Genomic DNA, 12,736 nt, shown 5'->3' with positions numbered 1-12,736 from the left:
TTAAGGCTGACCATACACATTCATATAGCAGCTGACTGATCCAGCAGTGTGTTTGGCCTTAAAATGACTGCAGTGCTAGATAATGATCCTGTTTAAATGACTAGGATCATCATTGTGGATGGCGGAAGAGGACAGCTATCTGATAGTGTATGCAGTCATCTTCCAACTGCGCTAATAGCCCACAACAGAGGCATGAGTGATCTGGTCTATCACCCAGCGAGACAAATAGGCAGATCTTGTCCAAACTGAATAATAATCCTTTAATTCGACTCTTGGGTGAAGCGATAGGATGTGGGCACCATATCTGATAAAGAAGCATAATGGAATTACAGTAATAAAGCAGCAGCTGTGTAAAATCAGGCTTTAGATTTCAATATTACATAATGTAGGAAAGAGTGTATTTCATATGGTTATTTGGTATAGGGATCGGACACTGTTGCATCAATACAGACAGAACATTTTAATAGGGACTGACCAATTGCTACGACTATACCATGCTGTGTGTGTTTCTCTTACCCTTCAAACGACTGCCATCTGCCATCTGGAGTGACACATTAGCCAGCAGCTTCTCCTGAAAACAAGACAGAAATATGAATACAGTAAGCCCACTGCTGTACCAGTATTAAGCCGTCATGGTCATTGGTTTGCGAATACCCAAAGCTCATATATATAGCAGAGTGAAGATTACTGACAATTTAGAACATAGGATTAGAAAATAATGGTTTCAGTAGAATATAGTGTTATGTAAAACATACGTTAATGTCTTTCATCTTGACTCATTTAGAATTGCTTTGTGTTTAGGTCACCTATGTCTATACAAGAGCTACGATGATAGATTGACGAAATTCTGACTGTTCCAGGTGACCGTGATCCCTGACTGTGGTCTATAGACGACAGGAAAAACACAGGATGATAGAGAGCTACTCATTTTAATGTCGTTCTCCACCAGCTGTCCATATGAACATCCAGCAGCATGTGCAAGAAAAACACTGCAGACACTCTCTCATAGTAAGCACAATGCTGAGTTTAGCAGTGCTGTCGGTGTGAGCAGAATGTTGCAATACAATTCTTAGGGGGGTATACAATTGTTTGAAAAGTCTGTTTTTTCCTGCCTATTAGATAGGAAAAAACAGACACCCAACTGACTTTTAAAACAACTGAATACCCCCCTTAGACTTCTATTCTGCTCTACTTCATAAACTATTTTTTCACCCAGCATTCTCTTTAGCATGTACTGTAGGAAGAGAAGTCCTTAGTCTAGCCCCTGTTGTCTGAGCTACAGACATTAGGCCTAATTCAGACCTATTCGCTCGTCTGCGTTTTTGCAGAGGGCTGCAAACAGATAGTCACCGCCCATAGAGAGGGAAAACCCGCCCGTACATGTGTGCGAATGCATGCGTACACCATGCGAAAACTTTGCCAGACAGCGGACATCTGCAAACCCGTTCGCAACTCATTCACCATCTAATGATTTTTCCAGTCTGTGCGTAGCCCAGGACTTACTCCTACAGTGCGACAGAATCAGGCTGTTCGGGGCCGGAGCTGACGTCACACACCCTCTCTGAAAATGCCTACATTTTTCCAGACGCTCCCAGAAAACGGGCAGTTACCACTCACAAACTTCTGCTTCCTGCATTCACCTGGCGTACGTCTAGCGATCAAAATCCTTGCACCATTCTGTCGCTGTTTGGGCTCGCGCCTGCGCATTGCAGTGCATACGCAGCCATTCGATAATCGCCCACTGTGTGATTTCGCACAACAGCGATCAAGTCTGAATTGGGCCCATTATCAGCTACATAGCAATACAACAGCTAGCAACTGTTTTCAGAGCATTGAAAAGTTAGAAAAGAAATCTCTGTAGCTCCACATATAAAATATATATATATATATATATATATATATATATATATATATATATATATATATATAGATTAGTTTTAATGCGGTAAGTTTCCAAGTGGTGCTGGAACGGATGTGATGTATTTGGATTTATTTGATTACTTTTATGTATATTAATCCATAGTTCCACAGCTGAAATCTGATATTGATGGTAGACCTATCCTGTGATCGGATGGATTGATCACACCTTTGCTAAAAGAAAGTATTGTGAGGCCCACACTCCTGTGAGGAAGACAATACAGTCTTCTGTGGCAACTTTTAATGTGGCTCTGGATCCATTTCTGGAAATGATGTGCTCTAGCTTCTACAACATTAATTCAAGTTATCCTGAGTGTGTGATGCCTTATTACTCTCCTAACTCGTAGACTAGTGCTATGATTGCCTAAATAATATGGAGCCTGTACTCAAATCCCTCGTTTATTTGTTGTTTCAATGCCCTGGCAGATCTCTTATGGTCTTGTTTTATTCCGTTTCAAAAGTATGGAAAGCTGTGCAGTAGAAAGGTTTCCTCTCCCTTCAGCTTCACTGTGCTCCATACTGCAAGGCTGGACTGTTACTCTTATTTTGCCTGGACACTATGGTGTAACTTTGTGCGAGAGAGGATGAAGGAAGGACAGGCACCACAATAACAGCAGTGTCCTGACTGGGCAAGTTCGGCAGCCATCCAACCAAACTGCCAGCTGGCTTGTGTGGCTGTGCTCAAGTTCTTTGGCTCTCTTACAGTAGCTGGCCAGCAGAGGTTCCATTACACGCTGGCTATGGGATCCTCATACATGGAATAAAAGGCAAAGATGGAAAAGGAGGGTGTTGTGGAAAATGCAATTCATGTTTACTTTGTACAGTCAGGGAGTAGACGTAAGATATGTCTGTGTCTCGTTTGTCTACTCTTTGTCACTTGTGTTTGGTGAAGGCCTGCCTATGCTTCAAAGACCCATGAGCCGGCCTTTAGGCAAAGCCCCATGCTGTAGTATTGTTGGGATTTTCCTACAGATAACATTGGGAAGACAAGAACAATGTAATACCCCTTTTTCCACCTAGAAGCACGGGTCGCAGCCGGGAGCCTGACACGGGAGCTACCCGGCTGCGGCCCGTGCTCAGCCCCCTTTCCCACTACACTCACCAACCCGGCATATTGCCGGGTTGGTGACGCGGCAGGGGCGGCACTGGGAGATCACATGATCTCCCAGCGCCACCCTTCCATACACTGTGAACGAGAGCAGTGTCACATCGACACGGCTTCCGTTTACACTGCACAGCTTACCGGGTTGAACTCGTGTTCAACCCGGTAAGCTACCCAGGTAGGATTCCCGGATCACTTGATCCAGGTTTTTGCAAAGGGACCCCTTTCCACTAGCAAAAAACACGGGTAAATGCGCGACCCCGTGCATTTACCCGTGTTTTTTGAGCTAGTGGAAAAGGGGTATAAATAATGTAAACAGGGTGTAACTGGCCATACAGATCCCAGGGGAAACCATGTGCCTTTACCTAGTATGGCTTCATAATGAGCTTATCTAGGCATTTATACAGTTGTGCCGTCTTACATCTTTGCTTCATGTGCTACAAGTCACATTACACACAAAGCGTGAGTGCCGTGTGACTCGGTAGTGCCGAGCGCCAATTTCCGTGAAAATGCGTCTTATATGCACAGTAATGTAACAGGACGTACGAGCAGCTTCTGCTAATTAAAATTATAGGCTTAATGCCTATATTCTGTGTGTGACTGTATTTGCATACGAAATGCTAAGCTCCAGTGTCTTCCTGAAGAACACTGTAACGCGGCATTTCGGATACAGATAGAGCCGCAATTATACACAGAATGTAGGCATGCCGCATATCATTTTAATCAGCAGAAGCTATTTGTGTGTCCTATTACATTACTTTGCATCTAAGATGCATTTTCGTGGGAAAAATGCAAAAAAAAAAAAAAGATGCTCGGCAATACCACTGCATGGCGCGACTTCAAAGGCTATTTAGCGTGACTGCAGCTAGGATGTAAGAGGACACATCTGTATGTTGTGGAAAATAAGGCTAAAATAACTGTATATAGAATTCTCACTAATGTGCCACATTGCTGATGGAATTAGTGTCCTACATATTGTATACTCAGTGGGGATGGAGCAGGCATCATAGTGGGTATGACTTTATGCTAGTGTGTGGTGGCCTCATTTCAGTATCTTTGGGGCCCAGATGTTTCTACTAATTCCGCAAGGCTTAGTAATTAATTTTACATGATCACCAAATCAGTGGTTGTATGGTTATTTTATTAACCTATTGCGTGGTGTCTTTTGTGTTCCTTTTATTTTGCCAAAAATACCAAGGAACCAGATCTGTGCAGTATATCCCATCAGGTGTAGCCAGCTTGGTCGCAGATCTATTCATGGGCCTGATTCTGGTTTTCAAGCAACTGGGCAAAACCATGTTGCACAGCAGGTGGGGCAGACGTAACATGTGCAGAGAGATTTGAGTGGGGTGTGTTCAAACTGAACTCTAAATTGCAATGTAACAAATAAAGCTAACATTTGTGGACAACATGAAAAAATATTTACCCTGCATAGAAACAATATAAATGTGTTTGTGCCCCTCGCATTGCAACATGGTTTGTTCCAGATACACACTTGCTTTTTTTGCTTTACTTACAAATCTAAATCAGGAGAGAGAGGGAGAGAGAGAGAGAGAGAGAGAGAGAGAGAGCAGTGCACATACAGTGCAAATAATGTGATTTATATCATGCAGATCACGTATGTAATTACATTAACAGAATGTAAAAGCTTTATGAGCGTTGTATGTGTACCATGTACCTATATTTTCTATGCACATTTTTATCTATGCGGACTCTATCTACATAGTAAATCGGGAGGTGGTCAAGATCCCGCCGGACGGAATCCCGGCGGTCGAAATACAGACGCCGGAATCCCGACCGGCACAATCCCGACATATTCTCCCTCCGTGGGTGTCCACGACACCCATAGAGGGAGAATATAATAGTGTGCCGAGCGTAGCGAGGCACCCTGCCCGCAGCGTGGCGAGCCCGCAAGGGGCTGCTTTCCGCTCGCCACCCCTGTCGGGATTGTGTGGTCGGGATTCCGGCGTCGGTATTTCGACCGCCGGGATCCCGTCCAGCGGGATTTAGTACTGATCCCAGTAAAACAACTCCTCTATTTTAAGAGGGAACTGCATGACAGGAAGAGCTAGAGTGAGTGTACCTCTCGCTTCCCTGATGAGGTAATAAGGAAGTATTAACAATCTGATACTCTGTGATCTGTACTTTCTTTCATCCCAGTGCCCTGTGCACTGCAGCGAATGTGTGTCATCCCTTTGCAGTCATGAGCTGTATCTGTAGGACAAGTCTAACCCAACCGTAGCAGTGTAGGGGTTAAATACGCACAAATAGTCATTACTGTCTCTCCTTCCTAAAAATGCTTATATCCTTCCAAATTCCCTACCAAGTCCATGCCTTCATCCTGCTGTGTCTCAAAGTTATGCACACCATAATATGAATGTTTTTTTGTGACCCAGTGCTACAGAAATATTTTTACATTTTCTAAATCTAAAAATGTAAAACTTTAATTTTGTGGCCACTGTACTGGAGGCCACATGTATGACGAGCAATTTCTCTCACTGTAACATTTGATTTAAACATTATTAATGGGTTAGTCCATAAAATCAGCAGCTAAGATGACTTTTGTAAAAAAAAACAGCGAGATAACTGAATAACTTATCCAGTACAGAAGTAGAGGAGCATAGTAACACACGAGCAGCAGTCTCCACTGTGGCATATAAGGAACAAGGGGGCAGATGTATTAACCTGGAGAAGGCATAAGGAAATGATAAACCAGTGATAAGTGCAAGGTGATAAACGCACCAGCCAATCAGCTCCTAACTGTTAATGTACAAATTGGAGCGGATTGGCTGGTGCGTTTATCACCTTGCACTTTTCACTGGTTTATCATTTCCTTAAGCCTTCTCCAGGTTAATACATCTGCCCCAAGGACCACTATCAAAGTCATTTCACAGTACCCAGTGCAATGTAAAAAACCCATACTGGTATTATTTGAGCACCTACATCCTGGACTATCCTTAAAGAGCACCGCCTGCTTTCTTTTTGTCATAATGAACTCTATTGATTCAGATCATCTATCATAACGTTTTATGCTGTGATTTCCATCTCCGAGACAAAAGGAGTGTTATGGTAGACTTACCATGGTTAACTCTTTCTGCGAGGTACATTAGAGTGGATCTTGATCCATAGGTTCCAACAGGCTAAAACTTTAGGCTGTCCCAGGATGCATTGGGGCCTCCTCTATAACCCCGCCCCAGGCACTGAGAGCTCAGTTTCGTTAAACAGTTCAATGCAGGAGCAGGCAAGAGAGAAGGAAGATGTTAGTCACATAGAGCCACATTCTCACAACATAGTACCAGTGGCTAATGCCACACAAACCCAAAGAAGCTAGGTGCGTCAGGGTCAGCGCCTTGTGGAACCCAATGTACCTACCATAACACTCCTTTTCTGCAGCAGGGTACATTGATTTCCTCAAGGGAGGGGACGCGCCTTAGCGGATGTGAGAATCTGACGTCCAAAGGAAGCATCCTGGGAGGCGAAGGTGTCACAGGCATAGAACATAAGAAACGTGTTCACTGAGGACCACGTTGCCGCCTTGCACAATTGTTCTGCGGACATGCCACGGAGAGCCACCCAAGACCGAGTAGAATAGGCTTTAATAGCAGGAGCTGGGAGTCCAGCCTTCTTGTTTGAACTTCCATAAGACCCTGGGTAGAAGCAACACTGGAGGGAACATGTAGGGCAGCCGAAAGTTCCATGGAATTGCCAGTGCGTCCACGAACGCTGCTTGAGGATCCCTGGTCCTTTATCCGAAGACCGGAACCTTGTAATTGTGTCGAGACGCCATCAGGTCTACATCTGGTAGGCCCCATCTGTCCACTAGAAGCTGAAAGACTTCTGGATGAAGACTCCGCTCTCCGGCGTGCACGTCCTGGCGACTGAGGAAGTCCACTTCCCAGTTCAGGACACCCGGAATGAACACTGCCAATATAGCTGGCAGATGGCATTCCGCACAACAAAGGATTTTTGACACATTGCCATGTGGCTTCGAGTGCCACCTTGATGGTTTATGTATGCCACCGTGGTGGCTTTGTCTGACCGTAGTTGAATAGGTCTGTTCTGTACCAGAAGCAGGGCAAGAGATAGTGCATTGAACTCTGCCCTCAGCTCCAGAATGTTTATTGGGAGGAGTGATTCCTCCTTGGTTCAGCGACCCTGAAAAGAGTGTTGGTCCAACACCGCTCCCCATCCCCTCAGACTGGCGTCCGTTGTCTGCAGGACCCAGTCCGGGATCCAGAAGGGACGGCCCCTGCTTAATTGCTGGTCCTGTAGCCACCAGGTCAGCGGCAGACGAACCTCCAGAGTCAAAGTGATCATGTGAGATCTGCTCCGCTGAGGCAGGCCATCCCACTTGGAAAGGATTAGCCTCTGTAGAGTGCGGGAATGAAATTGAGCGTACTCTACCATGTCGAATGCTGACACCATCAGGCCAAGTACTTGCATCGCCGAGTGTATCAACACTCTGGGAGCGTCAAAGGAAGCATCTTATCCTGACCTGAAGCTTCAGGACTTTTTCTGGAGACAGAAACAGCCGCAGACTGTATGTGTCCAGGAGTGCCCCCAGGTGCACTATGCTCTGAGCTAGGACCAGCGAGGACTTCTTCCAATTGATAAGCTACCCGTGGGCTTGCAGAGGTTTACCGTCAGTTTCAGATGACTGAGGAGGACATCGTGGGAATTTGCCAGAATCAGCAGGTCGTCCAGATGCGACGGAGATGAAGATCCGAGGAGCCGTAGCTAGTCCAAATGGCAGAGCCTAGAATTGATAGAAGAGGTTGCCAATAGCAAACCGCAGAAACTACTGATGCGACACGGCAATAGGTATAAGCAGGTATGCATCCTGTATATCAGGGATACAATATAGTCTCCGGGTTCCATAACCAGCACAATTGAGCGCAGTGTTTCCATAGGAAACCTGGGCACGCTTACAAACATGTTCAGAGATTTGAGGTTGAGTAATAGGCTGGAAGGACCCACTGGGTTTCGGGACTAGAAACAGGGTCGAGTAATAACCTCTGCCTCTCTGGGACTGAGGTACCGGCACAACCACTCCTGTACTCAGGAGAGAACTGAAAACTTTGTACACAAAACAGAAATACTTCCGCACCAGTGTTTTTTGAGTTAAATTGACTTAATATTCTCTTTCCCTTAATTTAACAATATTAATTGGTATAGATGTATACCTTCATTTGTTAATTGTCGGGAGTGCTACCCATAGCTTAAAGACCATAACATAAACACACTGAAACAGTAGCAGTTTTCTGAGTGCACTAATAACTTCACAATTACTTTCTAAAATGTATTCTTTATTATCATTGTTTAAAATGCTTTTACTTTTCTTCAGCCATAATGAAATATGTAAAATCAATAGAGTGAACAGAAGATAAAGAAAGTGTGATTAAAAAAAACTTCTTTTGACAGAGACTGTTCTGTTCTATTATAAAGCTTATTCCTCCAATAAAGGCATTATTATAGCCCCAGCTGACTCGTCTAGATTACCATCTATACGATACTGACCAGGAGATCCTCACTCTCATAAATGGAGCTATAAATGTATCAATAAGATAATAAGATTTTACTTACCGGTAAATCTATTTCTCGTAGTCCGTAGTGGATGCTGGGGACTCCGTAAGGACCATGGGGAATAGACGGGCTCCGCAGGAGATATGGGCACTTTAAGAAATAATTTAGATTCTGTGTGCTCTGGCTCCTCCCTCTATGTCCCTCCTCCAGACCTCAGTTAGAGAAACTGTGCCCGGAAGAGCCGACAGTACAAGGAAAGGATTTTGGTAATCCAGGGCAAGATACATACCAGCCACACCAATCACACCGTGTAACTTGTGATGAACTTACCCAGTCAACAGTATGAACAACAACAGAGCATCAGTTCAACCCTGATGCAACTATAACATAACCCTTATTGCAGCAATAACTATATACAAGTATTGCAGAAGAAGTCTGCACTTGGGACGGGCGCCCAGCATCCACTACGGACTACAAGAAATAGATTTACCGGTAAGTAAAATCTTATTTTCTCTAACGTCCTAGTGGATGCTGGGGACTCCGTAAGGACCATGGGGATTATACCAAAGCTCCCAAACGGGCGGAAGAGTGCGGATGACTCTGCAGCACCGATTGAGCAAACACAAGGTCCTCCTCAGCCAGGGTATCAAACTTATAGAACTTTACAAAAGTGTTTGAACCTGACCAAGTAGCCGCTCGGCACAGCTGTAATGCCGAGACCCCTCAGGCAGCCGCCCAAGAAAAGCCCACCTTCCTAGTGGAATGGGCCTTAACTGATTTTGGCAGCAGCAATCCAGCCGCAGAATGAGCCTGCTGAATCGTGTTACAGATCCAGCGAGCAATAGTTTGCTTTGAAGCAGGAGCACCAAGCTTGTTGGAAGCATACAGGATAAACAAAGACTCGGTTTTCCTGACCCTAGCCGTTCTGGCTATATAAACCTTCAAAGCCCTGACCACATCAAGCAACTTGGAATCCTCGAAGTCAGTAGTAGCCACAGGCACCACAATAGGTTGGTTTATATGAGAAGATGAAACCCCTTTCGGCAGGAATTGTGGACGGGTCCTCAATTCTGCTCTATCCGCATGGAAAACCAGATAGGGGCTTTTATGTGACAAAGCCGCCAATTCTGACACACGTCTAGCCGAAGCCAAGGCTAGTAGCATGATGAGATATTTAAATTCCACCGTTTTTAGTGGTTCAAACCAGTGGGATTTCAGGAAACTCAACACCACGTTAAGATCCCAAGGTGCCACTGGAGGCACAAAAGGGGGCTGAATATGCAGCACTCCCTTTACAAACGTCTGAACTTCAGGTAGAGAAGCCAACTCCTTTTGAAAGAAAATGGAAAAGGACCGAAATTTGGACCTTCATGGAACTAAATTTTAGGCCCAAATTCACTCCTGACTGTAGGAAGTAAAGGAAACGGCCCAGCTGGAATTCCTCTGTAGGGGCATTCCTGGCCTCATATTAAGCAACATATTTTCGCCATATACGGTGATAATGTTAAGCTGTCACCTCTTTCCTAGCCTTTATCAGCGTAGGAATGACCTCATCCGGAATGCCTTTCTCTGCTAGGATCCGGCGTTCAACCGCCATGCCATCAAACGCAGCCGCGGTAAGTCTTGGAACAGACAGGGTCCCTGTTGCAACAAGTCCTGTCTTAGGGAAAAAGGCCACGGGTCCTCTGTGAGCATTTCTTGCAGATCTGGATACCAAGTCCTTCGTGGCAAATCTGGAACAATGAGTATTGTTCTCACTCCTCTATTCCTTATGATTCTCAGCACCTTGGGTATGAGAGGAAGAGGAGGAAATACAGAGACCGACGAACACCCACGGTGTCACCAGGGCGTCTACAGCTATCGCCTGAGGGTCTCTTGACCTGGCGCAATACCTCTGTAGTTTTTTGTTGAGGCGGGATGCCAACATGTCCCCTTGTGGCAGTTCCCACCGACTCGCAATCTGTGCGAAGACTTCATGATGAAGTCCCCACTCTCCCGGGTGGAGGTCGTGTCTACTGAGGAAGTCTGCTTCCCAGTTGTCCACTCCCGGGATGAACACTGCTGACAGTGCGCTTACGTGATTTTCCGCCCAGCGAAGAATTCTGGTGGCTTCTGCCATCGCTACCCTGCTCCTTGTGCCGCCTTGTCGGTTTACATGAGCCACTGCGGTGATGGTGTCTGACTGAATCAGAACCGGTCGGTCGCGAAGCAGGGTCTCCGCTTGACGTAGGGCGTTGTATACAGCCCTTGGTTCCAGGATGTTGATGTGAAGGCAAGTCTCCTAACTTGACCACAGACCTTGGAAATTTCTTCCCTGTGTGACTGCTCCCCACCCTCGGAGGCTTGCATCCGTGGTTACCAGGAAAAAAACACAGGTTGTTGATCTTGCACCGAACTAGATTCAGAAATACAGGGAATTATATAGGAGCCAGAAATGGACGATCATATATTGGAAATCCCTATCTGTCCGTATGGCGGTGCGCCCAGGGTCATAAAAACGAAGTACATATGTATCTACAAAGAGAAAAAGTATGACACTAGTTTGGGCGCACTCTTATTATTGTTTTCTTTTAAATTATGATCATATGAGAAATGATAATGACATCTTAAGCTTGTACTCTACACCTCATTAGAAAACTAAAGACTAAATATATACTGCACGTATCACCATGTATGAAAATGATATCAGGAAGGAACACCACTGAATGTATACAAGATAATGTGTGGAATGTTCAGATCCTTAATTATGCCTGGATAATTGCATAATGGAGGGTGGCTACATCACAAGCAACCTCCGTCTGCCAAGGATCTGTACAAACTTGGTTTGTATTAATGCAACCCTGGATAGGGTAGGGTTAGTGAATGAGAGAGCCCACACACTGTATGCTGATATCTAGTAGTTACCCACTGTCTTAAATTGGTGAACTTATTAGGAAAATAGTTGGAATCAGTAAAGTAGTGATACTGCTGTTGGCGTTCTTGCCCTAGGTAGATCTTCCTACTTCACCGGGTATTCCCTAGTAGTCACCCGTCTAGGTACTGACCCAGCCCGCCTCCGTTTAGCTTCCAAGATCGGACGAGATTGGGCGTGAACGGAGGGGTATGGTCGTAGAGAGAAATTGCCCTACATCGCCAATGAGAGTGCACCGAAACGGAAGGATGGGTTCCTTCTCGGGAGGAGAATTATTGTAAGAAAAAGACGTGAATCTGCTGTCCCCGTTAGACTGGCGGGACGTGTCCCGTGGTGGACTAGTCCGCCTGAATCGTGGATGAGAGTTCACAGAAGGAAGAAAAGTGAGAATGAAGAAAAAGAATTACACAGTTATATAGGACACCTATATGGACGTTCTCAATTTCTTGCAGTCATCTGTTGGATTTCAATTGTTATGCGTCTTTGATAAGCAGTATAGTACAGATGATACAATAAAGAAGAAAAGCGTAAGGTGCCGAGAAATAAACACACTAAATATTCACTTATGACAGTGGAAAAGTATGAATTTGTTTAGAACAGTGGTGGGCATGCGGTTTTTGCCTAGAAAATATCTGTATTTTTTTGTTTGAGAGGTAAAAAATACACACAGAATTGATTGAGTATACACTCCTATGAGAGGGTGTTGCAGGTAGTGTTTCTGCTTGGAATACCTGCTAGTCTTACAGAAAAATAAGTAAATTGTTTAAGTATACACACAGACTCGTTTGTATATCAATACCTATGTATACTTATTTTTCTGTAAGACTAGCAGGTATTCCAAGCAGAAACACTACCTGCAACACCCTCTCATAGGAGTGTATACTCAATCAATTCTGTGTGTATTTTTTACCTCTCAAACAAAAAAATACAGATATTTTCTAGGCAAAAACCGCATGCCCACCACTGTTCTAAACAAATTCATACTTTTCCACTGTCATAAGTGAATATTTAGTGTGTTTATTTCTCGGCACCTTACGCTTTTCTTCTTTATTGTATCATCTGTACTATACTGCTTATCAAAGACGCATAACAATTGAAATCCAACAGATGACTGCAAGAAATTGAGAACGTCCATATAGGTGTCCTATATAACTGTGTAATTCTTTTTCTTCATTCTCACTTTTCTTCCTTCTGTGAACTCTCATCCACGATTCAGGCGGACTAGTCCACCACGGGACACGTCCCGCCAGTCTAACGGGGACAGCAGATTCACGTCTTTTTCT

At 44.7% G+C, this 12,736-nt stretch overlaps 1 protein-coding gene and 1 pseudogene across 2 annotated transcripts in view; both read right to left on the bottom strand.

Moving 5' to 3' along the window:
• Window positions 1–12,736, bottom strand: part of GOLM2 (golgi membrane protein 2) — a 119,523-nt gene that overhangs the window by 64,659 nt on the left and 42,128 nt on the right. For both annotated transcript variants that reach the window (XM_063925485.1, XM_063925484.1), the window contains exon 2: window positions 517–571. In XM_063925485.1, coding sequence (XP_063781555.1) covers window positions 517–571 — 55 coding nt within the window. The remainder of the gene's footprint in view (window positions 1–516; window positions 572–12,736) is intronic.
• On the bottom strand, window positions 11,538–11,656 carry LOC134937486 (5S ribosomal RNA; annotated as a pseudogene).

The sequence above is a fragment of the Pseudophryne corroboree genome, chromosome 6 (genome assembly GCF_028390025.1).
Source record: "Pseudophryne corroboree isolate aPseCor3 chromosome 6, aPseCor3.hap2, whole genome shotgun sequence".
NCBI lineage: Eukaryota > Metazoa > Chordata > Amphibia > Anura > Myobatrachidae > Pseudophryne > Pseudophryne corroboree.
The sequence above is the reverse complement of the archived record's forward strand: the minus strand, read 5'-3'. Positions and strand labels throughout refer to the sequence as shown.